The sequence below is a fragment of the Phycodurus eques genome, chromosome 15, assembly GCF_024500275.1.
Source record: "Phycodurus eques isolate BA_2022a chromosome 15, UOR_Pequ_1.1, whole genome shotgun sequence".
NCBI classification, from domain to species: Eukaryota; Metazoa; Chordata; class Actinopteri; order Syngnathiformes; family Syngnathidae; genus Phycodurus; species Phycodurus eques.
Genome location: NC_084539.1, coordinates 113,846 through 139,993, shown reverse-complemented (window position 1 = coordinate 139,993; position 26,148 = coordinate 113,846). Strand labels below are relative to the sequence as shown.

Genomic DNA, 26,148 nt, shown 5'->3' with positions numbered 1-26,148 from the left:
TGCCTTTGTGCTGGAACAGTTTTGCTCTGCAACAGGGGGGTTTGAAATACTTCCTCTGCTTATTTTAAAAATGTTTTATTATTCTGATGTTTATTGAAAATGCAGCCAGACAGAAAAGGTTTTTTGGGGACAGACAGAGGGACAAAGTGGACAAGGGGACTTGGGGTGAAAACCACAGCAGAACAATAGTGAGACAGTCTAGATATTTGAACGCAAGTAACATGATAACAGTTATTTGTAGATTGGGGGTTGTGGTGGGGGGTACCCGGGGGGGGGGCCTTGAGGACATGAAACGGTGACACCCAGTGAGACGAAAATGAAAAAGAGGCAAAAACCAACAAAGAAGAACGCGCACGAAGATGCGCCCACGCCCAACAGCAGTGAACAAAAGCGCACCCCAACACTGCCAAAATCAATAACAGCTGCCCCAGTGGAACAGCCGAAACAAGACCATATTGCGCAAAGGAGGCCCCTACGGCGTGCAGCGCCCAATGCGCCACGAGCCCCAGCCCAAACCGCACAGAGCCCCAGCAAAGCCAACTCCCAGTCAACCGGGTGAGCAAAACACGTCCATGCCAACACTGGGACAGTCAACAAGAAAAAAGGCCGGCCATACACCCGCACCGACGGTCCTCAGCGCCCACTCCAGTCCCCAAACCAACGCAAGTGCCGACGACAGAAAAAAAAAAAAAAAAAGCTCAACACTGAGCCAAAACCCCACCGCAGCAAGCCCACACCATAATGCACCAGGAAAAAACCCACATAAACACCATCCCACAGCACCACAAACACCAACCCCGCACCCCACCGGTGAAAATCGGGAAATAAACCACCGATCCACAGCACCCGGCCCCATCCATCAAGAAAAAATAATAATAATTCACCGACGCCGTGCGAAGACCCAAATGCTAAGCCCCGGCGCGCTCCCCGAGAACCGTCCGGAACCGAAACAAGGAACCGGAACCAGCCAAACCCAAACGACGCCCGACCCTCGTCGTGAGCAAGGACGGACGATGGCGCCAGGAGAGGGGAGAGGAAGACGGGGCCAAAAAGTGGGGACCAGACCAGACTGGAAACCAACAAAATGTGTCAGCAAAAAAAATTTGGTGACCCCCCACCATATCTGGTGCCAGACCCTGAATGAGATATGAGTGTGCCCAATGTGCGGAGTATGTACAGTGTGAGTATTTAAAAAAAAAATACTCACACTGTACATACTCCGCACATTGTGCCTCCCCCGCACAACATAAGGGGTGACCGGCCTCCAACCTCAACAGTCTAGACACACCCTTGTCCGCCGCTGCCGGGCACAAGCAAGTCCCCGTGTACGCCCCCCCCTGAAATCTCCAAACCCAAACAACCACAGGAGAACCGGAACCCAACCGGCCCCCGAACCCCGATGCCCAACCCCAGGGGGAAGCCCATCCCCCTACCCCATAGCTAATTCCAACCAAAAAACAAAAACCAAAGGCCAGTGGCCAGAGCAGGGGCAGAAGGCGGGCCCGACCGAGGCGGGAGGTGCTGACATCCCGGACTCCCATTGCTAACAACGACAGCAATCAGAATGAGATAAAGTGTTATTGATTATTAGTTAATAGTTTTGCCAATTATTTGCACCCAGTTTAACCAAAATGCAAGATATCTGCAAAATGTTACCTGACGTAAGTAGTGGCCACACATTGTCAGCTACTACAGCAATCAGAATCAGACACAAATAACGTTTTTATTGATTTTTGGAGAATATATATATAATAATTGAATTTTGGTGAATATTTTTGACAATTAATTTTCACACGGTTTCTCCCTCCCGGGGGTGGATGACATTTGCCCAGAGTTCCTAAAGGCTCTGAAAGTTGTGGGGCTTTCCTGGTTGACACGCCTCTGCAACATCGCGTGGACATCAGGGACAGTGCCAGTGGAATGCCAGTGGAATGGTTTTAAGAAGGGGAACCGGAGGGTGTGTTCCAATTACAACTGCAAGATTCAGGAGGAGCCGTGTGGTTTTTTTTCCTGGCCGTGGAACAGTGGACCAGCTCTACACCCTTGGCAGGGTCTTCGAGGGTGCATGGAAGTTAGCCAAGGTTGCCCTTTGTCACCGATTCTGTTCATAACTTTTATGGACAGAATTTCTAGGCAGCCGAGGCGTAGAGGGGGTCCGGTTTCATGACGCCAGTATTGCAACTCTGCTTTTTGCAGATGATGTGGTTCTGTTGGCTTCATCAAGCCGTGATCTCCAACTCTCACTGGAGCGAATCGCAGCTGAGTGTGAATCGGCTGGGATGAAAATCAGCACCTCCAAATCTGAAACCATGGTCCTCAGTTGGAAAAGGGTGGAGTGCCCTCTCGAGGTTTGGGATGAGATCCTGCCCCAAGTGGAAGAGTTCAAGTATCTTGGGGTCTTGTTCACGGGTGAAGGAAGAATGGAACGGGAGATCAACAGGCCAATCGGTGCAGCATCTACAGTGATGCGGACTATGTATAGGTCCATTGTGGTGAAGAAGGAGCTAAGTCGAAAGGGCTATGTGCTTACCCTCGCCTTTGGTCACGAGCTGTGGGTTGTGACTGAAAGACTCTGGATACAAGCGGCCGAAATTAGTTTCCTTCACAGGGTGTCCGGACTCTCCCTTAGAGAAAGGGTGAGAAACTCGGAGTAGAGCCGCTGCTCCTCCACATTGAGAGGAGCCAGATGAGGTGGCTCCTGCATCTGATTAGGATATCTCCTGGACGCCTCTCTGAAGTGTTCCGGGCATGTCCCACTGGTAGGAGACCCCGGGGACGATCCAGGACACGCTGGAGAGACAATGTCTCCCGGGTGGCCCGGGAAATGGTAAATGGACTGCACTTATCTGGGAACGCCTCAGGATCCCCCCAGGAGAGCTGGATGAAGTGGCTGGGGAGAGGGAAGTCTGGGCTTCCCTGCTAAAGCCCCGCGACCCGACCTTGGATAAGCGGAAGAAAAAGGATGGATGGATGGATTGATGGATGGATGGAGTTTCTCAAAAATTTTGCTGATATCTTGCACTTTGGTTAATCCATCCACCCATTTTCTGAGCCGTTTATCCACACAAGGGTCGCGGGAGTGCTGGAGCCTATCCCAACTATCTTTGGGCAGGAGGCGGGGTACACCCTGAACTGGAAGCCAGTCAATCGCAGGGCACATGTAAACAAACAACCATTTGCACTCACATTCACACCTATGGGCAATTTAGAGTCCTTAATTCACCCACCATGCATGTTTTGGGGATGTGGGAGGAAATCGGAGTGCCTGGAGAAAACCCACCCAGGCACGGGGAGAACATGCAAACTCCACACAGGCGGGGCCAGCATTTGAACCCCGGTCCTCAGAACTGTGAGGCAGTCATCCACCGTGCCAGCTGCTGCAGCAATCAGAATGAAAAAATTTGTTTTTTTAATGGATTTTGTTGACTATTTTTGATAATTAATTGCACACAGTTCAACCAAAATGCAAGATATCAGCAAAATTTGACCTGTAGTGGCCTCCCATTGCCAACTAGTACAGCAATCAGAATGAGAAAAGGTGTTTTTATTGATTTGTAGTGAATATTTTTGCCAATTGATTGCACATAGTTTCTCTATAATGCAAGATATCAGCAAAGTTTGACCTGTAGTAATTAATGGACTCCCATTGCCACCTACTACAACAATCAGAATGAGAAAAAGTGTTTTATTGATTTTTCGTGATTTCACCGAACGCCTTGGTGTGTAACTTGTAGACGGTCCCTGGCGAATGTCTAGCGATTATCCGATGTCCGGCTAACTTTCTCTCGCTGTTTATATCGTGTATAATCGCACTATGATGGAGCCACAATCCTAAGGTTTTAGTTAGTTATTTTGATCGGTTCGTTGGTAATCGAAAAATAATAATGAGGGTGCACTTCTCCTGGACACTCTGAAAGGGAATGCGTGATAACACAAAGGACAATACAAAGACTGGTTGTATACAATTTTGTCGTCTTGGGTAAGTGAGCTAACATATCAGCTAATCAATGCTAATGCTATTGGTTCTAGGATTTAACTAGAAGTCTTTGCAGCTCAAGTGATGGTTGCGAAATTACACATTTGGCTTTTGACCAACTGATTTGAAATATATGTATTTGGTGGGCCACTGTGTAATATATCGAAGGTGCCAGCTCAGCTAACTATAGGATTATACACAGTCGGGCCTTGTCGTTGCGCTAGCGAAAAAGAATGTCACGGTACGGCATTCAACCAAAGCAGAATAACCATGGACTGTTAATGTAAACTGACAAACTCTTAAATTGTTTTGTATTATGACAATACTGACGGTAATGTACTACTAAATCAATGCCTCCTCCGCTGCCCGCTCAGCCAGTATGTAATTATGAACAGAGATGTCTCGAAATTATTTGCACGTGTTCTTCATCCATCCATCCATCCATTCATTTCCTGTACTGCTTATCCTTACTAGGGTCACGGGTGTGCTGGAGCCTATCCCAGCTATCTTCGGGTGAGAGGCAGGGTACACCCTGAACTGGTAGCCAGCCAATCGCAGGGCACATAGAAACAAACAACCATTCGCACACAAATTCACACCTACGGGAAATTTAGAGTATTCAATCAACCTACCACTACGGTTCGGCACCGAGAATCGAGAACCAATTGGAACCAGGATTAAAGTTCCGGTCCTCCCAGTTTCGAGTTTCCTACAGTCCGCCCCCCCCGGAAGAAGAAGTGATGAAAACCAACAAAGAAGAACACACACGAAAACAAGCTTGTGCCCAATGGCGGCAAACAAAAGTGTGTCTTAACTTTGTTAAAATGAATGACCAGTCGCCTCAGTGTAACACTTGAATAAGATTAAATTGTGCAAAGGAGGCTTTCACGATGTGTACCGATACCGATAAGGCTGATCAGATCTATCTGTCTATCTATCTGTCTATCTATCTATCTATCTATCTATCTATCTATCTATCTACATCCACAAATTAATTAAGTCATTCATTCATTCTCTGTACCGCTTTTCATTCATTTCTGTACCATTATCCTCACTAGCGTCAAGGGCGTGCTGGAGCCTATTCCAGCTAACTGCGGGCAGGAGGCGGGGTACACCCTGAACTGGTTGCTAGCCAATCACAGGGCACATATAAACAAACAACCATTCTCACTCACATTCACGCCTACAGGCAATTTAGAGTCTTCAGTTAACTACCCATGCATGTTTTTGGGATGTGGGAGGAAACCGGAGTACCCGGAGAAAATAAACACATGTAAACTCCACACAGGTTGTCTGTCTGTCTGTCTATCTGTATGTCTGTCTGTCCATCCATCCATCCATCTATCTATCCGTCCATCATCCATCCATCCATCCATCCAGTATATAGTCTATGCCACATATGTCAAACTCAGGCCTGGGGGCCAAATTTGGCCCATGATGTAATTATATTTGCCCGCAAGACCATATCAAATGTGTATTACAGCTGGCCCGCCAGTATACAGAACATGCGCCACTAATATTACAAATCCCAGAATGCTTTGCTAGTGTTTTGGCCCATTAGTGTAGACCGGCGAGCGCCCCTTCCCTTTCTGTTGCAGTCTTTAGCAACAATGCTACCAGTCTCCTCGAGCAAATTTACACTTCCCCTTCCCAAAAATGGCCAAACAAAAGATGGAAAACAGTTAACTTCCAAGACAGGTGGGAGGCAGATTGTCTGTTCACTAAAGTAAAAGATAGACCTGTTTGTTGTGTGCGGAGCAACGTGGCTGTAACAAAGAATATAACATAATTGAGTTTTTTTAAATTACCTTTATCAACTCCTAGGCAGGGACTGTTAATAGTTTGAAGTTTGGATTTTTATTGAAGGAGATTCTTATTTTTTTGGGTTGGTTTGTTGTTGGCCTTTGAAAAAAAGAGTTACATCAAAAGGTAATTAATTGGAGATTGATAAATAGAAGATGGAGAGACAGAAGAATTCATGTTATCTATTTCAATACAAAACAACGAACAAATACCACTGATGTCTTTTATCATAAATTAGATTTCTCGTGTTTATAATATTAAAGTTTGTTTATTCCAGATTCAGCGTTTAAGCAAAATGTAAGTATGTTGTCATATGATAAACTTTAACGCTACATTTCTGCAGAGAAGGGAAACATGCACATCGCAGTGATTGAGTTTGGCTTGCGACGTTGTCCCAATTTTTAATTTTGGCCCACCGTGAATTTGAGTTTGACACCCCTGGAGACTCTCAAAGGAGACAGCAACACTGCCACCTAGCGGATGGAGGGAGGACTTTCCTACACGTGTGATATTTTTCAACTAGAAATTGCGTTACGTTTGTCTCAAAAATAAATGCGCGTGCCTGCTGATCCACAAACACACTTCCAACAATTCACAAGCAAAATTGAATATTTACAAATGATAAGTCATTATAAATGCACACACAACATTAAAAAGCATGTGTAAGTTACGGATGTATTTGTAAATTTGAAAAACGTGCAAATCGTGGCGATATTTGTGGATTTGAAGAACGTGTAAATCATGGCTATATTTGTGGATTTGAAGAACGTGTAAATCATGGATATATTTGTGGATTTAAAAACGTGCAAATAATTTTTTGGGAAAATTATTTTGAGACATATCTCTTGCCATGTGTAATTGATCAAAAACATTGAGCCTATTATGTTTAACTCATTCACTCCCATTGACTGCTTTAGAAGTTAACTGGGAAGACTGGCAGTGAATGAGTTCAGCACTCGACAGGGAAGCGAAACTACCCCTGTACAGGGTATTCTTTTCACGGTGTAGATAAAGGGTTAAATCACCTGTTTCCGAATGTCTGTTTCTATACTAGTGATGCACCGAAATGAAAATTCTTGGCCGAAAACTAAAACAATGAAATTAATTATTATGCTGATTAATGGTATGTTACTAAAATTTTCAAAATACCTGTACATTAAAATATACATCATTGGCTAGAGGATTGATACAAGAATAAAATGATCCCTAGTTTATAATAATCCTTAGGATTAAGGATTTGATGTCACTTTTTATGTCGCAAGTCGGCCCAAATTTCCAAAGAAATCAATGTAAAGCATCAGGAAATTTGTGAACGAAACCTTGACTGTTTGGTAGAAAAATGCCCATATGTTAGTCTTATTAGCTAAAAATAAGATGTTTCACACTTTCACTGTCAACTGTTTTCTGAGCAGCCAATTCATTGCCAGCCATTTTAGATGATTTTGACTGATTTTTGGAGACCTACAGAATGTTCTATGGCTGTATAAACATAGAACCTACCAAAAAGAAAGATTAAACTCTCTTCTTCCATCAGAAAAAAGTTTAGTTATATCTTTTTCGGTTCTTTAATCAGCAGTTGAACATGGGTAAGTTTCACCAAATGCACGCAAAGTAATAAATGTTTGTGACAAGTTGCATTTCAAGCAGAACTTTAATATTTTTTGCTTTTTTGACAAATATCTAAAAAGTGCTTTCCTTCAATAAAACAATATAAACAACACTGAAAAAGGGTTTTTGATGTCAAAATAATTAGTAGTAAGTATTTACCTATTTACAATTTTTACATTTGGAAAAAAAATTATGAACTTTGAACTATATACAGGTTTGTTTGTGTGCGTGTGTGAGACGATTGCGCGATGTCAGACTACTGCCATACAATCTTGCCGTGTCTCGGTCAGACAGTGGCAACACCACACGACATGTATTCCAATACCACCGTATCCCGTCTTTTACGGACACTGGGCTTTATCTTTATATAAATCAAACACTTGTCGGAGAGGTGGAACCAGAAAATGTGTCACTGGTCAATGCGACCAGATACACCTGTTACCAGAACAACAATGGATAGTGCCAATGTATTTTTTTGTGTTGGGGAAAAAAAATAACAAAAATAAGCATGGTGTCGTCACTGATGCTCAGGAGTGGGCTTTCCATTCAAGAAGAGCTTGAGATATGTTCACATACTTTTAATAGAATATGGTTCGCAAGCCCGAGTTTTTTGCTTCAGGCGTTAGGTCAGGCCATGGAGAAAGACTACCGGACGGCTTTGAGGAAATTCTGGTCCACCATCCGGCGTCTCAGGAGGGGGAAGCAGTGCACCATCAACACTGCATGTAGTGGGGGTGGGGCGCTGCTGACCTCGACTCGGGACGTTGTGAGCCGGTGGAGAGAATACTTCGAAGACCTCCTCAATTCCACCGACACGCCTTCCCAGGAGGGAGCAGAATCTGGTTTCTCTGAGGCGGGCTCTCCTATCTCTGGGGTTGAGGTCACCGAGGTGGTTAAAAAGCTCCTCGGTGGCAAGGCCCCAGAGGTGGATGAGATTCGCCCGGAGTTCCTCAAGGCTCTGGATGTTGTAGGGCTGTCCTGGTTAACACACCTCTGCAACATCGCATGGACATCAGGGACTGTGCCTCTTGATTGGCAGACTGGGGTGGTGTTCCCCCTTTTTAAGAAGGGGGGTGTGTTCCAACGACAGGGGGGGATCACACTCCTCAGCCTCCCTCGATATCAACGAAAAATGGTGTACGGACGTCACGGAGCTCAGCACACACTGCAGTCCGCATTTGGAGTTGCTGTTTTTGAACTGTATGCCATTCTACTCGCCGCGTGAATTCGCATCATTCATTCTCGCTGGCGCCTATATTCCGCCTCAAGCTAACACGAACGCCGCACTGCTAACGCTCGCCGAACAAGTCAACGAAATTGAAAAAAAACACCCGGACTAACCCCTCATTATTCTCTGGGACTTTAACAAAGCTAAACTCAACCACGAACTCCCTAAATACAAACAGCACATTGACTGTCCTACAAGGGAAAATAAAATTTTAGACCACTGCTCTACTACGCTAAAAAGCGGATACCGTGCCAAACTTCGTGCACCACTGGGGTCGTCTGATCACTGCTTAATTCCCTTAATACCGACATACAGGCAATAAATTAAATGTGCAAAGCCTCCAGTGCAAACAGTGAACAAGTGGATCAATGAAGCAAAGATGGAACTTCAAAGCTGTTTAGACTGCACAGACGAGAGTGTCTTTGCAAATTCAGCTGGCAGCCTGGATTAATATACGGACACTGTCACATGCTATATCAGTTTCTGTGAAGATGTGTGTGTATCAACAAAGTCATTGCGCACATTCAACAGCAACAAGCCGTGGTTCACTGCCAAACTTAAGCAGCTTCGCCAAACAAAGGAGGGCGCATATCAGAGCGGGGACAGGGCCCTGTATAATCGAGCTAGAAACCAGCTGACTAAAGAAATTAACATTGCAAAGAGGAACTATGCAGCAAAGTTGGAAAAACAGTTTAGCGCTAACGACACTAAATCAATCTTTCATGCATTCCAATCGCTGACAAATTACAAGCGACGATCCCCCCCAAGCTGAGAACAATAAGCACACTAGCCAACGACTTGAATACCTTCTACTGCAGATTTGACACTTTCAGGTTCCTGGGAATTACAGTCTCTCAGGACCTGAAGTGGGCGATCAACACCAACTCCGTCCTCAAAAAGGCCCAGCAGAGGATGTACTTCCTGCGGCTTCTGAGAAAGCACGGCCTGCCACCGGAGGTGCTGAGGCAGTTCTACACAGCGGTCATCGAATCAGTCCTGTGTTCTTTCATCACAGTCTGGTTTGGTGCTGCTACAAAAAAAGACAAACTCCGACTGCAACAGACAATCAAAACTGTCTCACCACGCTGCACTATTTCACCACGCTGCACTATTTGCATATCTGTTGTTGACCAATACTGGCCACTCATGCCAGAGTAGCATCTGCTCCATTTGCACACTGACTGAGGAGTATCTGCAACATTTGCACAATCATATTCCATCACAGTCTGGTTTGGTGCTGCTACAAAAAAGGACAAACTCCAACTGCAACGGACAATCAAAACTGCTGAAATGATTGTTGGTACCCACCTACCCACACATTCCAACAGCTTCTTCCCTCTTGCAATCAACTTCTTAAACACCTAACCTACAAATCCATTGCAACATGCTGGCATTTTTTTGTCTTGCGTTTGTTGTCACATTTCTGTCGGGCCAATTATATATTACTCGTGCAGTCACTGTAGTAGTCTCACCACGCTGCACTATTTGCATATCTGTTGTTGACCAATACTGGCCACTCATGCCAGAGTAGCATCTGCCCCATTTGCACACTGACTGAGGAGTATCTGCAACAGGACACAGATTGGCGTTCCCGTCGATCCACCTCGCTCCACCTCGCGAATGTACGCTTCCTACCCAACAAAATGGACGAGCTTCATCTTCTGTTAAAGACCAGCAAAGAGTTCGGACGTTCCGCGGCCATGTGCTTCACGGAGACCTGGCTTTGCGACGCCGTACCCGATGGCGCCGTCATGCTTCCCGGCTTCAACATTCATCGAGCGGACCGCAACATGGAATCATCGGGGAAAACGAAGGGCGGCGGGATATGCCTCCATATCAACGAAAAATGGTGTACGGACGTCACGGTGCTCAGCACACACTGCAGCCCGCATTTGGAGTGGCTGTTTTTGAACTGTAAACCATTCTTCTCCCCACGTGAGTTTGCATCGTTTATACTGGCTGGAGTCTATATTACACCGCAAGCTAACACGAACGCCGCATTGCTAACGCTCGCCGAACAAGTCAATGAAATTGAAAAAAAACACCCGGACTCACCCCTCATTATTCTCGGGGACTTTCACAAAGCTACACTCAACCACAAACTCCCTAAATACAAGCAGCACATCGACTGTCCTACCAGGGAAAATAATACTTTAGACCACTGCTACACTACGGTAAAAAACGCATACCGTGCTATACCTCGTGCAGACCTGGGCTCGTCTGATCACTGCCTAATTCACTTAATACCGACGTACAAGCAAGAACTTAAATGTGCGAAGCCTACATTGAAAACAGTCAAAAAGTGGACCAATGAAGCCAAGATGGAACTTCAAAGCTGTTTAGACTGCACAGACTGGAGTGTCTTTGAAAATTCAGCTGGCAGCCTGGATGAATATACGGTCACTGTCACATCCTATATCAGTTTCTGTGAAGAGGTTTGTGTACCAACAAAATCATTTCGGACATTCAACAACCACAAGCCGTGGTTCACTGCTAAACTTAAGCAGCTTCGCCAAGCTAAGGAAGATGCATATCAGAGCGGGGACAGGGCCCTGTATAATCGAGCTAGAAACCAGCTTACTAAAGAAATTAACATTGCAAAGAGGATCTATGCCACAAAGTTGGAAAAACAGTTTCGCGCGAACGACTCAAAATCAGTCTGGCGTGCATTCCAATCGCTGACTAATTACAAGCGACGATCCCCCCAAGCTGAGAACAATAGCACACTAGCCAACGACTTGAATACCTTCTATTGCAGATTTGAAAAGGACAGTTTCACTACACACACACACCCGGTCGCACCCGCGACCACAACCACACCTCTGACTTCTGCGTTAACCATCCATGAACAGGATGTGAGACGCATCTTCAAACAACAGAAGATTAACAAAGCGACAGGACCGGACCATATATCTCCATCCTGCCTCAAAGTCTGCGCGGACCAGCTCGCTCCAGTCTTCACTCAGATCTTCAACAGATCTTTGGAAATGTGCGAAGTTCCATCCTGTTTCAAACGCTCTACCATCATTCCAGTCCCCAAGAAACCTGCAATCTCTGGTCTGAATGACTACAGGCCTGTCGCTTTGACATCTGTGGTCATGAAGTCCTTTGAACGTCTCGTGCTGGACCACCTCAAGAGTGTCACAGGTCCCCTGCTGGACCCCCTGCAGTTTGCCTACCAAGCGAACAGGTCTGCGGATGATGCAGTCAACATGGGACTGCACTTCATCCTAGAACACCTCGACAGTGCAGGGACCTACGCGAGGATCCTGTTCGTGGACTTCAGCTCAGCGTTCAACACCTTCATCCCTGAACTCCTTTCAACCAAGCTTCTCCAGCTCAGCGTCTCACCTGCCATCTGCGAGTGGATTTACAGCTTTCTGACGGGCAGGACACAGCAGGTCAGGCTGGGGGAGGCCACCTCATCCACATGCAGCATCAGCACTGGGGCGCCCCAAGGTTGTGTCCTCTCTCCGCTGCTCTTCTCTCTCTACACGAACGACTGCACCTCAGCGAACCCGACTGTCAAGCTCCTGAAGTTTGCAGATGACACCACTGTCATCGGCCTCATCAAGGACGGTGACGAGTCTGCATATCGACAGGAAGTGGAGCGACTGGAGCTGTGGTGCGGCGGACACAACCTGGAGCTGAACACGCTCAAGACGGTAGAGATGATCGTGGACTTCAGGAGGCATCCTTCGCCACAGCTGCCCCTCACGTTGTCCAGCTGCCTTGTGTCAACCGTCGAGACCTTCAAGTTCCTGGGAATTACAATCTCTCAGGACCGGAAGTGGGTGACCAACATCAACTCCGTCCTCAAAAAGGCCCAGCAGAGGATGTACTTCCTGCGGCTTCTGAGAAAGCACGGCCTGCCACCGTAGCTGCTGAGACAGTTCTACACAGCGGTCATCGAATCAGTCCTGTGTTCTTCCATCACAGTCTGGTTTGGTGCTGCTACAAAAAAGGACAAACTCCGACTGCAACGGACAATCAAAACTGCTGAAAGGATTGTCGGTACCCCCCTACCCACCATTGAGGACTTGCACGCTGCCAGAACTAAGACAAGGGCGTGCAAAATCCTCTCGGACCGTCTGCACCCCGGTCACCAGCTCTTCCAGCTCCTTCCCTCAGGTAGGCGCTACCGATCAACGCAAACTAGCACTAGTAGACATTCCAACAGCTTCTTCGCTCTTGCGATCAACTTCTTAAACACCTAACCTATAATTCCATTACAATAAGCTGGCAGTTTTTGACTTGAGTTCGTTGTCACATTTCTGTGGGGCCAATTATGTATTACTTGTGCACTCACTGTAGTTGTCTCGTCATGCTGCACTATTTGCATATACTGGCCACTCATGCCAGAGTAGCATCTGATCCATTTGCACACTGATTGAGGAGTATCTGGAACATTTGCACAACCAACATTGTCCCAGATGTTCGCACTACTCGTCACTTTAAATCGCATACACTCCTTGAAGTCTCAGCGCCCTTTGCACAATGGTCATTGCACCGGACTATCGCAATATTAGTCATTCGAACTGCTCTAAGTGCTAGAGGACTCTGCATCTTTTTGCACAATTGTTTTTTGTCAATGTCTTTATGTCTCCAAAGTGTTCTGTAAATTGACTGTCTGTTGTACTAGAGCGGCTCCAACTACCGGAGACAGATTCCTTGTGTGTTTTGGACATACTTGGCAAATAAAGATGATTCTGATTCTGATTTGCACAATCATCTTCCATAACAGTCTGGTTTGGTGCTGCTCCAAAAAAGGACAAACTCCGACTGCAACGAACAATCAAAACTGCTGAAAGGATTGTTGGTACCCCCCTACCCACACATTCCAACAGCTTCTTCCCTCTTGCAATCAACTTCTTAAACACCTAACCTACAAATCCATTGCAACATGCTGGCATTTTTTTGTCGTGCGTTTGTTGTCACATTTCTGTCCGGCCAATTATATATTACTCGTGCAGTCACTGTAGTAGTCTCACCACGCTGCACTATTTGCATATCTGTTGTTGACCAATACTGGCCACTCATGCCAGAGTAGCATCTGCTCCATTTGCACACTGACTGAGGAGTATCTGCAATATTTGCACAATCATCTTCCATAACAGTCTGGTTTGGTGCTGCTACAAAAAGGACAAACTCCGACTGCAACGAACAATCAAAACTGCTGAAAGGATTTTGGTACCCCCCTACCCACACATTCCAACAGCTTCTTCCCTCTTGCAATCAACTTCTTAAACACCTAACCTACAAATCCATTGCAACATGCTGGCATTTTTTTGTCTTGCGTTTGTTGTCACATATCTGTCGGGCCAATTATATATTACTCGTGCACTCACTGTAGTAGTCTCACCATGCTGCACTATTTGCATATCTGTTGTTGACCAATACTGGCCACTCATGCCAGAGTAGCATCTGCTCCATTTGCACACTGACTGAGAAGTATCTGCAACATTTGCACAATCAACATTTTCCCAGACTATCGTACTACTATAGTAGTACTACTATAGTAGTACTACAACTATCGCCCTTTGCACAATGGTCATTGCACTGAACTATTGTAATATTAGTCATTCGAACTGCTCTAAGTGCTAGAGGACTGTGCATCTTTTGCACAATTGGCAAAAAAAATAATAATCCCGGCATTACCAGATAACTAGCAACCCTTTATTACTCAGTGAGTGTTTTTCTCAATGTCTTTATGTATCAAAAGTGTTCTCTGTCAATTGACTGTCTGTTGTCGTACTAAAACGGCTCCAATTACCGGAGACAAATTCGTTGTGTTTTTTTGGACATACTTGGCAAATAAAGATGCTTCTGATTCTGATGGCATGGATAACTTACACATCTGTGAATGCACCATTAATGCTCAAAGGTACATACAGGTTTTGGAGAAACATATGCTACCATCCAAGCAATGTCTTTTTTCATGGACGACCCTGCTTATTTTAGCAAGACAATGCCAAAACACATTTTGCACGTGTTACAACAGCGTGGCTTCGTAGTAAAAGAGTGCAGGTACTAGACTGGCCTGCCTGCAGTCCAGACCTGTCTCCCATTGAAAATGTGTGGCACATTATGAAGCGTAAAATACGACAATGGAGACCCCGGACTGTTGAACAGCTGAAGCTGTACATCAAGCAAGAATGTGAAAGAATTCCACCTACAAAGCTTCAACAATTAGTGCCCTCAGTCCCCAAACGTTTCTTGAATGTTGTTAACAGAAAAGGTGATGTAACACAGTGGTAAACATGACCTGTCCCAGGTTTTTTGGAACGTGTTGCAGCCATAAAATTCTAAGTTAATGATTATTTGCTAAAAATAATAGTTTATCAGTTTGAACATTAAATATCTTGTCTCTGTAGTGTATTCAATTAAATATAGGTTGAACATGATTTGCAAATCAAATGTATTCTGTTTTTATTTGTTTAACACAACGTCCCAACTTCATTGAAATTGGGGTTGTACTTTCTGTTAACCACGTTTCATTTAGTAACAAGAAGTCCAGATCATAGGTTGTAATGATGGCATTAATCAACATTGATTTATTACCCAGTGACCTGATATTGAAAAGAGCTAGTCTCGGAGAGATAACTGGAGACAATGGTTTGATAAATTCACATTTTACCCTCACTAAGTTTGTAGTTTCTACTTTTTTTGTGCCATGTTTCTTTGACTAACTTTCTGTCCCTTGTAATTACAGGGGTCAAAAATGCCTGATCTTCGTCGGGGTCCGATTTATTCTGGATAAGACCCCGCAGATATCAGTCAGATTCACAGATATGGTTCTTCATGGGTGGAGGAGGGGCCCTTCACATCTTAGTGGATGGTGGTTTCAGGCGAGGGGGGATGGGAGGAAGATCTTGGCGTGTTGTGCATTGGATTCCAATATTGACAATCGTCTTCATCCTGTCCGTCACATCTAGCAGAGAATTTAGGCTAGTGGAGAGTGAGTTTTGCGTTGGGCTTTGTGCCATTGAGGCAGGGAGGGGTGTGGGAGATTCAACGTGGTGGCTCATCTCATTTGTCATTCGCTCCTCAGATTGTTTGGATGACCCTGATGAATCCATCTGTGCCTCATGCCGCCTTATCTCCTGTTCCTCCGATTGTTTGGGAATAACTGCATCTCCAAGGCCAGTGTTTTCTTTTTGGGCCGCTGAATGGCGTACACAGGAAAAAATGTTGGCAGCCAATAACCCCTTGTCTATTTAGACAGAAACCGTCTGCCTTGTAAAGATGTCTGCGCTCCCATTAATGCAGAAATTGTCAATGAAACTCACGGATAGTGCCGTACACACTATTTTGAGCCACTTATTTAATTGACTGAGCCGAGAGAAACATTCATCTCCAAATTGTACAAGTGGGAGAGGTCCACTAATAAAAACCTCACATTGCACTTTTGTTCGGAGATCAATGGAATCTTGCTTCAGTACCTCCGATTGCTGCTTGAGAACATCCAGGAACCCTGTGTGTATAATGACAGATTTCACAGTTGGGTGCTGATTTGTGATCTCCAGGTTTTTGTTTTAGCGATATCAGACACCATGTCATTGGTAAAACAAACATTTACAACTCTTATCCTCACAAGAGTCGCGGTCGTGCTGGACTCTGGGCGAGAGGCGGGGTACACCCTGAACTGGTCGCCAACTAATCGCAGGACACACATAAACAACCATTCGCACCTACAAGCAATTTATTCAATGAACCTACCATGCATGTTTTTGATATCTGGGTGGAAACCAGAGTACCCAGAAAAAACCCACACAGGCCCTGGGAGAACATGCAAACTCCACACAGGTGAGGCTGGATTTTAACCCAGGTCGTCAGAACTGTGAGGCAGATGGGCTAACCAGTTGGCCCCTGTGCCGCCCCAAAAGCAACTGCTGAATTACAAAAGAAACACAAAAGAAAAAAACCTGAATCAGATTTCCCCGTTAGTAGGAAGAAGAGAGTGTGTATGTATATATATTTGTGTGTGTGTGTGTGTGTGTGTGTGTGTATATATATATATTTATTTACTCCAGGGTTTTCTGTCCCTCTTACACACGCCCCGCCTCCGGGGTATTTAACTCTTAACTCCCGCCTTCTGGACTCAAGTTTTTTCTCTCTCCTCTGGCTTCTTAGCTCTTGTCTTGCTGGCATCTTGCCAGCCATAGGCTGGCCTCCGCCACCCCACGCCCCTTTTTCCCTTTCTTTGTTCGGGCATACGGCTCGGTAACCGCAGGTCTTGGGGATGGAGAACCGGCTCCCGAGCCTTTGTGGACCGCCGCGCCTAAGCCTCCGGAACAGTGGCTGCTGAGCTACCCAGATACGCTCCCAGCCAAATGTGAGTTTTCCAAACGTGGTAGCGTACCCCAGACCCAAGGCGGGGAGAGAGACGGTCATATTCTCCCAAGGAGGTGTGATGAACAACCATTTTTCGTCTTCCGCCTCTTTTGTTTTATTTTTCTACATGTTTTTCTTCTAAACTCAATCAGTCTCCATGCTTCCTGAGACGCGCCCAAAGAGATAATTACATTTTCTATAAAATTACACTCTTTGTTGTATTTTGTGTGTGTTCTGAGTTTAAGTACTGTATTTTCACGACCATAAGGCGCACTTAAAAGTCTTAAATTTTCTCCAAAATGGACCGGGCGCCTTGTAATGCGGCGCGCGCCTTATGTGTGCACCGAGTTCCAACGTGTTATTTTATTTTATTATTATTATTTCTTTTTTTTACTTTTTTTGACCGCTTGACTGACTGGGAGCATTTCCTGCCGACACGCTGCTTATACAGAGGAAAAGCGGACGTGGCTGAGGACAGCATGCGGACGTAAAGGGGGAAGGGTGCGTGAAGGAGGACGCTAAAGCCACGCCCCCAGTAGGTATACAGCGTCGGGGTGTGCATTGTGCAAAACAACATCGGTTTGACTAAAGACCCTCGAAAATAGCACCTACGAAGAGACACGCTTACGAAGCACAGTTTAAACTGCAAGCTATCAGTTACGCAGAGGAACATGGGAATCGAGCAGCTGCGAGAGAATTCAAGATCAATGAATCCATGGTTCGCAAGTGGAGGAAGTAGGAAAATGACCTTCGCCATGTCAAGAAGACAAAGCTGAGTTTCTGCGTGGAAAAAAAAGAAAAACAAAACGCGGAATCAAGGCGAGGTGTATTAATGAGCAAAGAACAGCCAGGAGAAGGTATCTCAAGTCACCATTCGACTGAGGGCAATAACTGCCATGTGCAGCAAGTGAGGAAGTTTGCCATCATTCCGGGAGCCTTGACTAAGGAACTCCAACTGCTGGACATCGGTGTAAACAGGGCGTTCAAAGTGAAGTTGCGAGCGACGTGGAAGCGATGGATGACAGATGGCGAACACAGTTTTACTAAGACTAGGAGGCAGCGCCGGGCGAGTTACGCCACAATTTGTGAATAGATTGTGGATGCTTGGGCTAACGTGTCTCTTGCACTGTTTTTCGAGTTTCGTAAAAGCCGGCATAATTTCTGAGCAGCCGCACGGCAACGAGACTGACTCGAACCTGCCGTGTTTGATTGAGAAGTTGCCGAGCTGTTCATTTCGGATACAGAAGATGAGGCCTTTGATGGATTTGTGGATGAGGATTGACCAAAAATTAACGTGAGTACATTGTTAAATACTTCAATAAAGTACAACCAAATTCATTTTTGCTCCCACTGCCTTTTTAAAAACATTGTTTTCGCGTGCATGCATGCTACCGTATGTTTTAACCTAGCATATGTTTTACCATGCCTGCGCCCAATAATACGGTGTGCCTGATGTATGTGTTAAATATAGAAATAGACCCCGTAACAGACTGCGCCATTTAATACGGTGCGCCTTATGGTCGTGACAATATGGTAAGGCTCTGTCATCTATAACTCAAAATTTCATACAGATTACGAGACTGATATAAAGGTTTCTCATCACTTTCCCTAAATTTTATACATATAAAAAGTTGATTTTAAAATAGTTTATTTTAACGATTAAACTTAAAATTACGCCAAACTGGAAGTAACGCCGTCGTCTCTTCCGGTTTATTCTTTTCTCCTAAATTAATTACATTTTTATTTAACCCATATACGCTATATGAGCTAAAAACGTAATTAATTTAGGAAGAAAGAATGAACTGGAAGCGACGCCTGCGTCACTTCCGGTTTATCGTAATTTTAAATTACAGCATTATAAATCAAGCTATTTGATATATATGAGGGGCACCACGTCGCTTTTTATGTGGACAAAATTTAGGAGAAGCGACAAGAAACCGTTTTATCAGTCTCGTAATCTGAAGGTTGCTACACTACGCTTCCGAGTGTTCGGCCGGCCCGGTCCGCACCGGGAACAGGTGGATTTGGTGGAAAGGAAGAACCCCCATCCTCTTTAATACCTGTAACGAATGTTTAAAATGTTATGTGGTTGTTGAGAACACAACTATTTTCAATGTGGCATTTGTGTGGTGTGGAGTGAAAAATTTCATCTGGTTCAGTCATTCGACATTAGACATTCAAGTTCGCAGCAATACAGTCACTAGTGGTGTTCATATAAAGTTCTTAAAATATTAACTCCCAGCCAAGTCTGGTACAGACTGTTTCCTGTCTGTAGTGCCGTTCTGTCGCCTGTGGGTTTTGCTGTTGCCTGTTCAAACTCCCAGCTTTACTGGCCAAGTGGCGCGGTACTCTACAGGGTGGAGGCGCCTTTGTTGGTTAAATCCTCCGGGCTGGTTGGCGGTGGAAGTTAATTAACTTAACGTCCTCGGGCGAACGCTGTATCTTTGGTCTCTGCTTTGAAGGTCCAGGTGCTGGTAATTCACTTAGCGTCGGCCTGCCAAACCAAATGTCTGTGTCTCGCTTTTGTTGATTATGGCTATTGATTAATTTAGCGTCTATATGTGAAGTTACGTCTTGCCAATCCGTGGTTGTCTATCGGTGGGAAGAGCGAGTCTCACCAGAGACTGGGGTGCTGGGTGTCATCGTTTCATGGCATGTCCGCTACACTCATATACGCTATATATATATATATATATATATGTATGTATATATGTATGTATATATGTATGTATGTATGTATGTATGTATATATATATGTATGTTTGTATATATGTATATGTATATATATTTATATATGTATATGTATATATATTTGTATATATGTGTATATATATATATATATATATATTTGTATATATATATATATATATATATTTGTATATATATATATATAAAGGAGTGCTATATAGCCACAATTCAGTATTACATAGTTCATAGTCTCTGCACTCGTTTTCAGCAAATATCTTCCAAGATGCTTTATGTACTAAGAAACAAATCTGCGATTTCACTTTTCATGAACTTTAATAAATAAAATCAAAATTTGGCAACAGTATTTCATATTTACTTGGGTTGTCTGTGAGAGAGTGGAATTGACTTCATGATCTGAAACATTTGTGTGATTAATGTGCAAAAAAAATAAAGAAAATTGCAATCAGGAAGGGGCAATTATTTTTCACCACTGTATATATCATTATTATAGCATTACTAAAATAATTCTTCAAATGGTGAGTAAAAAGAGAGTTTTTCAAATAAGAAGAAAAATGCCCTATACGTTTTGGCTGCAGAACTCAACAGAGATGCCTGAAGTTCGGGACCTTTCTGAGCCTTTGCCAGAGATGCCCATGGACCCAATCACTGGAGTTGGTGTTGTAGCCTCCAGGAGTAGAGCACCAACTGGTTATGACGTTGTAAGATGATTTACTTTTGTTTTCTTTTTATTTAATTCTAATTGTGAAGATCATCAGTCATCTGTGTTCTTGTTTATCCAGCCCATAAAGTACAGCGTTGCATGGAGCATCTCCCAGGCACATGATGCACATGCACACTTTTTCCACTCACATTCATATCATGCTAACCACTGGACTACTCTGTTGATTCTAGGTTTCAACAACAACAGACGGTCTGGATGCTGATTTGTGGAAGGATGGACTTTTCAAGTCCAAGGTGACCCGGTACCTGTGCTTCACCAGGGTATTCTCAAAGGAAAATGTAAATTTACTAATCTTTCTGTACATGAAACATCTATGATGAAATACAGTAATTCCCTGTCTATTCTTCAGCATTGTACAACCCAAGGAAGTTGGGACGTTGTGTTAAAATAAATAAAAACAGAATACAATGATTTGCAAATAATGTTCAAGCTATATTTAATTGAATACACTACAAAGACAAGATATTTAATGTTCAAACTGCTAAACTTGATGGTTTTAGCAAATAATCATTAACTTAGAATTTTATGGCTGCAATACGTTCCAAAAAAGCTGGGATAGGGTCATGTTTACCACTGTGTTAATTCATCTTTTCTTTTAACAACATTCAATAAATGTTTGGGAACTGAGGACACTAATTGTTGAAGCTTTGTAGGTGGAATTCCTTTCCATTCTTGCTTGATGTACAGCTTCAGCTGCACAGTCCGGTGTCTCCGTTGTCGTATTTTACGCTTCATAATGCGCCACACATTTTCAATGGGAGGCAGGTCTGGACTGCAGGCAGGCCAGTCTAGTACCTGCAGTCTTTTACTACGAACCCATGCTCTTGTAACACGTGCAGAATGTGGTTTGGCATTGTCTTACTGAAATAAGCAGGGGCGTCCATGAAAAAGACCTTGCTTTGCTGGCAGCCTATGTTTCTCCAAAACCTTTCAGCATTAATGGTGCCTTCACAGATGTGTAAGTTACCCATGCCATTGGCACCAACACAGCCTCATACCATCACAGACGCTGGCTTTTGAACTTTGCGTGCATAACAGTCCGGATAGTTCTTTTCCTCTTTCGCCCAGAGGACACGATCATGTGGTGATATCCTTTACACATTGATGTCGTTTTTTGATGCAGTGCCACCTGAGGGATTGAAGGTCACGGGCATTCAATGTTGGTTTTCGGCCTTGCTACTTACATGCAGTGATTTCTCCAGATTCTCTGAACCTTTTGATGATATTATGGACCGTAGATGATGGAATCCCTAAATTCCTTGCAATTGTACGTTGAGGAACATTGTCCTTAAACTGTTCGACTATTTTCTTACGCACTTGTTCACAAAGACGTGACCCTCGCCCCATCTTTGCTTGTGAATGAGTGAGCAATTCAGTGAAGCTCCTTTTATACCCAATCATGGCACCCACCTGTTCCCAATTAGCCTGTTCACCTGTGGGATGTTCCAAACAAGTGTTTGATGAGCATTCCTCAACTTTCTCAGTCTTTTTTGCCACCTGTCCCAGCTTTTTTGGAACATGTTGCAGCCATAAAATTCTAAGTTAATGATTATTTGCTAAAAACAATAAAGTTTATCAGTTTGAACCTTAAATATGTTGTCTTTGTAGTGTATTCAATTAAATATAGGTTGAACATGATTTGCAAATAATTGGATTCTGTTTTTATTTATGTTTAACACAACGTCCCAACTTCATTGGAATTGGGGTTGCAAGAATATAAAATTATTTCAGTTTTGTGGTGGAAATGACATATTTATTGATTCTCTACAAATGATAGCAACATAAATACAAAACAATTATTTAGAAAACTGTGCTTTTCTTGTTTGAAACGTGGCGTTACCCGACCAGGTAATTTACATATTGTTAGAATGTTTCACAGTTTACAGTAAAGTATCCCTGCGTATTTTTGTGCTCTTTCTTTTATGCCTGAAGATGTCTCCAAAACTCCAATTTATTGTGAATGTGCGTTGCACCGCAGCGTGCTGCTGAGGCCAGCGGTGCATGAGATAGGCAGTAGACGTCCATAAAATTCTGAAAAGCCGTCAACACTGACATTGAGACATAAAAACATCTTTGTCATCATGAAGAAGCAGCGGTGGAAACAGCCTATTATCATTTTCCTCAAGCCCGTCGAGAAAGGCACGCCAGAATATATGAAGCACCTGAGGAAGAAGAGGAGATTCATTCGTTTAGATACATTTCTCTACTTTGATGTGCAGTCATATACTGTATACAGTGCTGTGAAAATGTATTGGCCCCCTCCTCAAATTGTTATATTTTTGCATAGTTTCCCCACTTTAATGTTTAGACTAATTATATCATACATCTGCCTCTAAAGTTCTGAGGATCTTGGTTCCAGAACAGTCGAGAAATAAAGTAATTGACATCGATCAGTCCGGAGAGGGTTACCAAAGACATTTCTAAAGATTTTGGATTCCAGCGAACCATAGGGAGAGCCATTATCCTCACATGGAGAAAACAATTTCAAGTATTTATGTTTATTTTTACATAATTTGGGCTTCCAGGTCATAAAACCCATGAAATCAGGAATTCAAAAAATTAGTATACTGTGAAGAAATCAGCCCAAATTTTGCAGGCCATAAAAGTTTGAAACTGAGTGTCACACACTAATCATCTACTAAACTCAAAGCACCTGCACAGGTTTCCCCAGGTGCCATTAAATTGCTTCAGTTTGTTTCAATTTTCTCAGTTGGGTTCAATATGGGGAAGACTTCAGACTTGACAACTGGCCAGCAGACCATCATTGATACCCTCCATAAGATGGGTAAGCCACAAAAGTTCATAGCTAAGGAGGCTGGTGGTTCACTAAATGCTGTCTCCAATCATATCAATGGAAAGTCTAGTGGAAGGACAAAATGTGGCAGGAGAAGATCCACCAGCAAAAGAGATGACAGTGGGCTTCAGCGAATTATCAAAAACCACCACATTTAGATGCATCCGGGAGATGGGCTACACCTGTCGGGTTCCTCGGGTCAAGCCACTTCTCAGCCTGGGCCAACGTAGGAAACGTCTCAACTGGGCCAAGGAGAAGGATTGGACTGTTGGCCAGTGGTCCAAGGTCCTCTTTTCCGTTGAAAGTAAAGTGTGCCTTTCATTTGGGAATCAAGGTCCAAGGGTTTGGAGGAAGACGGATGAAGAACAGAACCCAAGCTGCTTGAGGTCCAGTGTGAAATATCCACAGTCAGTCATGATTTGAGGTGCAATGTGCAGTGCAGGTGGTGGTAAACTTTGCTTTCTTAAATCCAAGGTCACCGCAACTGTCTACCAGAAAGTTTTAGAGGACTTCATGATTCCTTCTGCTGAGGATCTGTATGGAGATGCACATTTAATCTTCCAGCAGGTCCTGGCCCCTGCCCATACTGCCAGAAGCACCAAAACTTGATTTGATTCCCATGCCATCACAGTGCTTGACTGGTCATCCAACTCGCCGGATCTAAACCCCATTGAGAATCGATGCGGTATTATCAAGAGGAAAATGAGGGGCACCAGACCCAACAACAAAGAAGAACTACAGCAAGCACCAAGGAAATCTGGGCTTCCATAACTCCCAGGCAATGCCACAGGCTGATTGCCTCAATGCCACGGCACATCAAGGCAGTGATTAAAGCAAAGGGATTCCCAACCAAGTATTGAAGATTTACGTGTCGTTTTGAAAGTACCATATTTTGATTGATTTATTGTGACCCTAATTTCTTTCTTTTTTCAGAAAAAACGTAGAAGTAAATGATTTATTCACACTATTCTATTTTTTTTGAATTCCTGCTTTCGTTGGTTTTATAAGATGGAAGCCCAAATTATGTAAAAATAAACAAATAAATAGTCTACATTGTGGGCCCTGAATCTATAATTTATGAAAGTTTAACTTTTTGAATGGAATTATGGAAATACACTTTTCCTTGTTATAATTTTTTTTGGAAAGGGTCTGCATATCAACTTTGTGTTCAGTTAAAACAGCTTTGATACTTTTAATGATATTTTTGTTTGGTGGTTTACCGTGACGTTTCTCTAAAATAAAATAGGTGCCTTGGCTCAACAAAGTTTGGAAAATACTGGACACACATCTCTAAAATAAAAGCTCAAGTTATTAAGTCTTATTTGGGATAGACGGGACATGTTTCATATTTCGATTGAGCATGCATTTCACTTACTGAAGACAAAACTGAAGGGAAAATGCCCCAGAACAAGCGAGACTGAAGACAGTTACTAACTATCTTATTTGATACTGTATATATCTTTTTACTTCCAATATATTCCAGTACATACACTTGCTCTGCATTTGGTGCTGTCTGAACAGTTCTATTAAGATGCTAAACTGCATTTTGTTTTCTCAGTACTTGTGCAAGACAACATTGAATCTAATCTATACACTAGAATTGAGGATGTTGAATTACTGATGAATAATGAATGAATTACTCATATTTTGGTACACAGGCAGAGGTGCGCACAGCTCCTACTCATAGCTACTTTTGATAGCACAATAAATTAGTATTTTTCCATCAAATATATAATCTGATTCAAACCCCAGACCTCACCAGAAAATAAAACATCAATCTCAACTTTGGTGTATCTTTGGCTGTGGCCATCCGACCATTCTGTATATGCAAGTACATCTTTAGAGAACATCATGAAACAATGGCTTCATCTTTTTGCGATGTGACTAAGGATGCACAAAGTGTGGGGTCCCTTTGTTATTGATATGAGTGATATGTGAATTGATTTGTGTGTGATATTACTGATAGGACCTAAATGCTAATATAACAAAATATAAAGCATATTTTGAATGCACACAATTGAAACTCAAGTTTATTTCTGCGTGTCAAAAAACAACAGCTGTAACAAAGTGCTATACAAAAGGTGGAACATAAAACAATTGTAGTCATACTGTTAATATATAAATAAAATATTTTCTAATTAGTAAATCTTTCTTTAAAATCTACCTCCTGCATCGTCGCCTCTGTGTTGAATTGAAAGACCACAGAAACATTTGTTGGCAAATGTTATTTTCTAATTTAATTTGTTCCATTTTGTTGTTGTAAAATGTCATGGAAGTAAAGGACTTATAATTTATTTAAATCACGAAAATAGTGTTAATTTAAAATCGTTTTAAAAGTAGTTAGTCACACAGGAGGAAAAAGACTTTCAGATGCCTTCTATCACCTCATATCTTCCTTTGCTTTTCTTTTCCAACCCCAATTCCCTTCCTGTTCTTGCAGAGCCATTTAGGAAATGTTCTTGTTGACATGAAGCTCATTGATATAAAGGACACCCTGCCTGTGGGATTCATTCCAATCCAGGAGACTGTTGACACTCGTAAGTCACCACCTCAAGTAGTGAATAACGTATTGACTGGACAGACCTGTATAACTACAAAATGGCATCTTAAAAAGTTGAAATTTTCACCTCTTTTCTAAAGACAAAATTCCTCCATGGGAGTTGTAGCAGAAGATATGGCATAAACCGCTCTGAGCCTTTTGTTAAAAAAAAAACTGGAATCAAATTGTTTTTCGTGCCTGCGTACGCAATTTAACAAAAAAACTAAAAAAAAAATGTGTAGTCAAGTTTATTTATATACTCTTTAATCACAAAAGAGTCTCAAACAGCTTCACAGGCCCACAATTGACAAAGATCGAAGACATCCCCTGATCTAAACACCCCAACCAGCCAAGGAAAAAATCCAAACTGCATTTGGAGAGAAAAGAAGAAACCTTGAGAACAGACCACAGATAGAGGGGTCCCCCTTCCAGGATC

The 26,148-nt window shown here is 43.2% G+C and overlaps 1 protein-coding gene across 10 annotated transcripts in view; it reads left to right on the top strand.

Moving 5' to 3' along the window:
• The first annotated feature begins 3,755 nt into the window (after positions 1–3,755).
• The window catches only part of mvb12ba (multivesicular body subunit 12Ba), an 85,601-nt gene continuing 63,208 nt past the window's right edge, over positions 3,756–26,148 (top strand). For 5 of the 10 annotated variants that reach the window (XR_009769956.1, XM_061699355.1, XM_061699354.1 and 2 more), the window contains exons 1-4: positions 3,756–3,979; positions 20,234–20,356; positions 20,550–20,657; positions 25,614–25,710. Coding sequence is in view for 7 of the 10 variants with exons in the window: in XM_061699355.1 (XP_061555339.1) it covers positions 20,246–20,356; positions 20,550–20,657; positions 25,614–25,710 (316 nt within the window). In the remaining 3 variants the exon portion in view is untranslated. Of the gene's footprint in view, positions 3,980–20,233; positions 20,357–20,549; positions 20,658–25,613; positions 25,711–26,148 lie in introns of those variants that run through there. The other 5 variants (XM_061699361.1, XM_061699356.1, XM_061699358.1 and 2 more) reach the window with 3 other exon arrangements.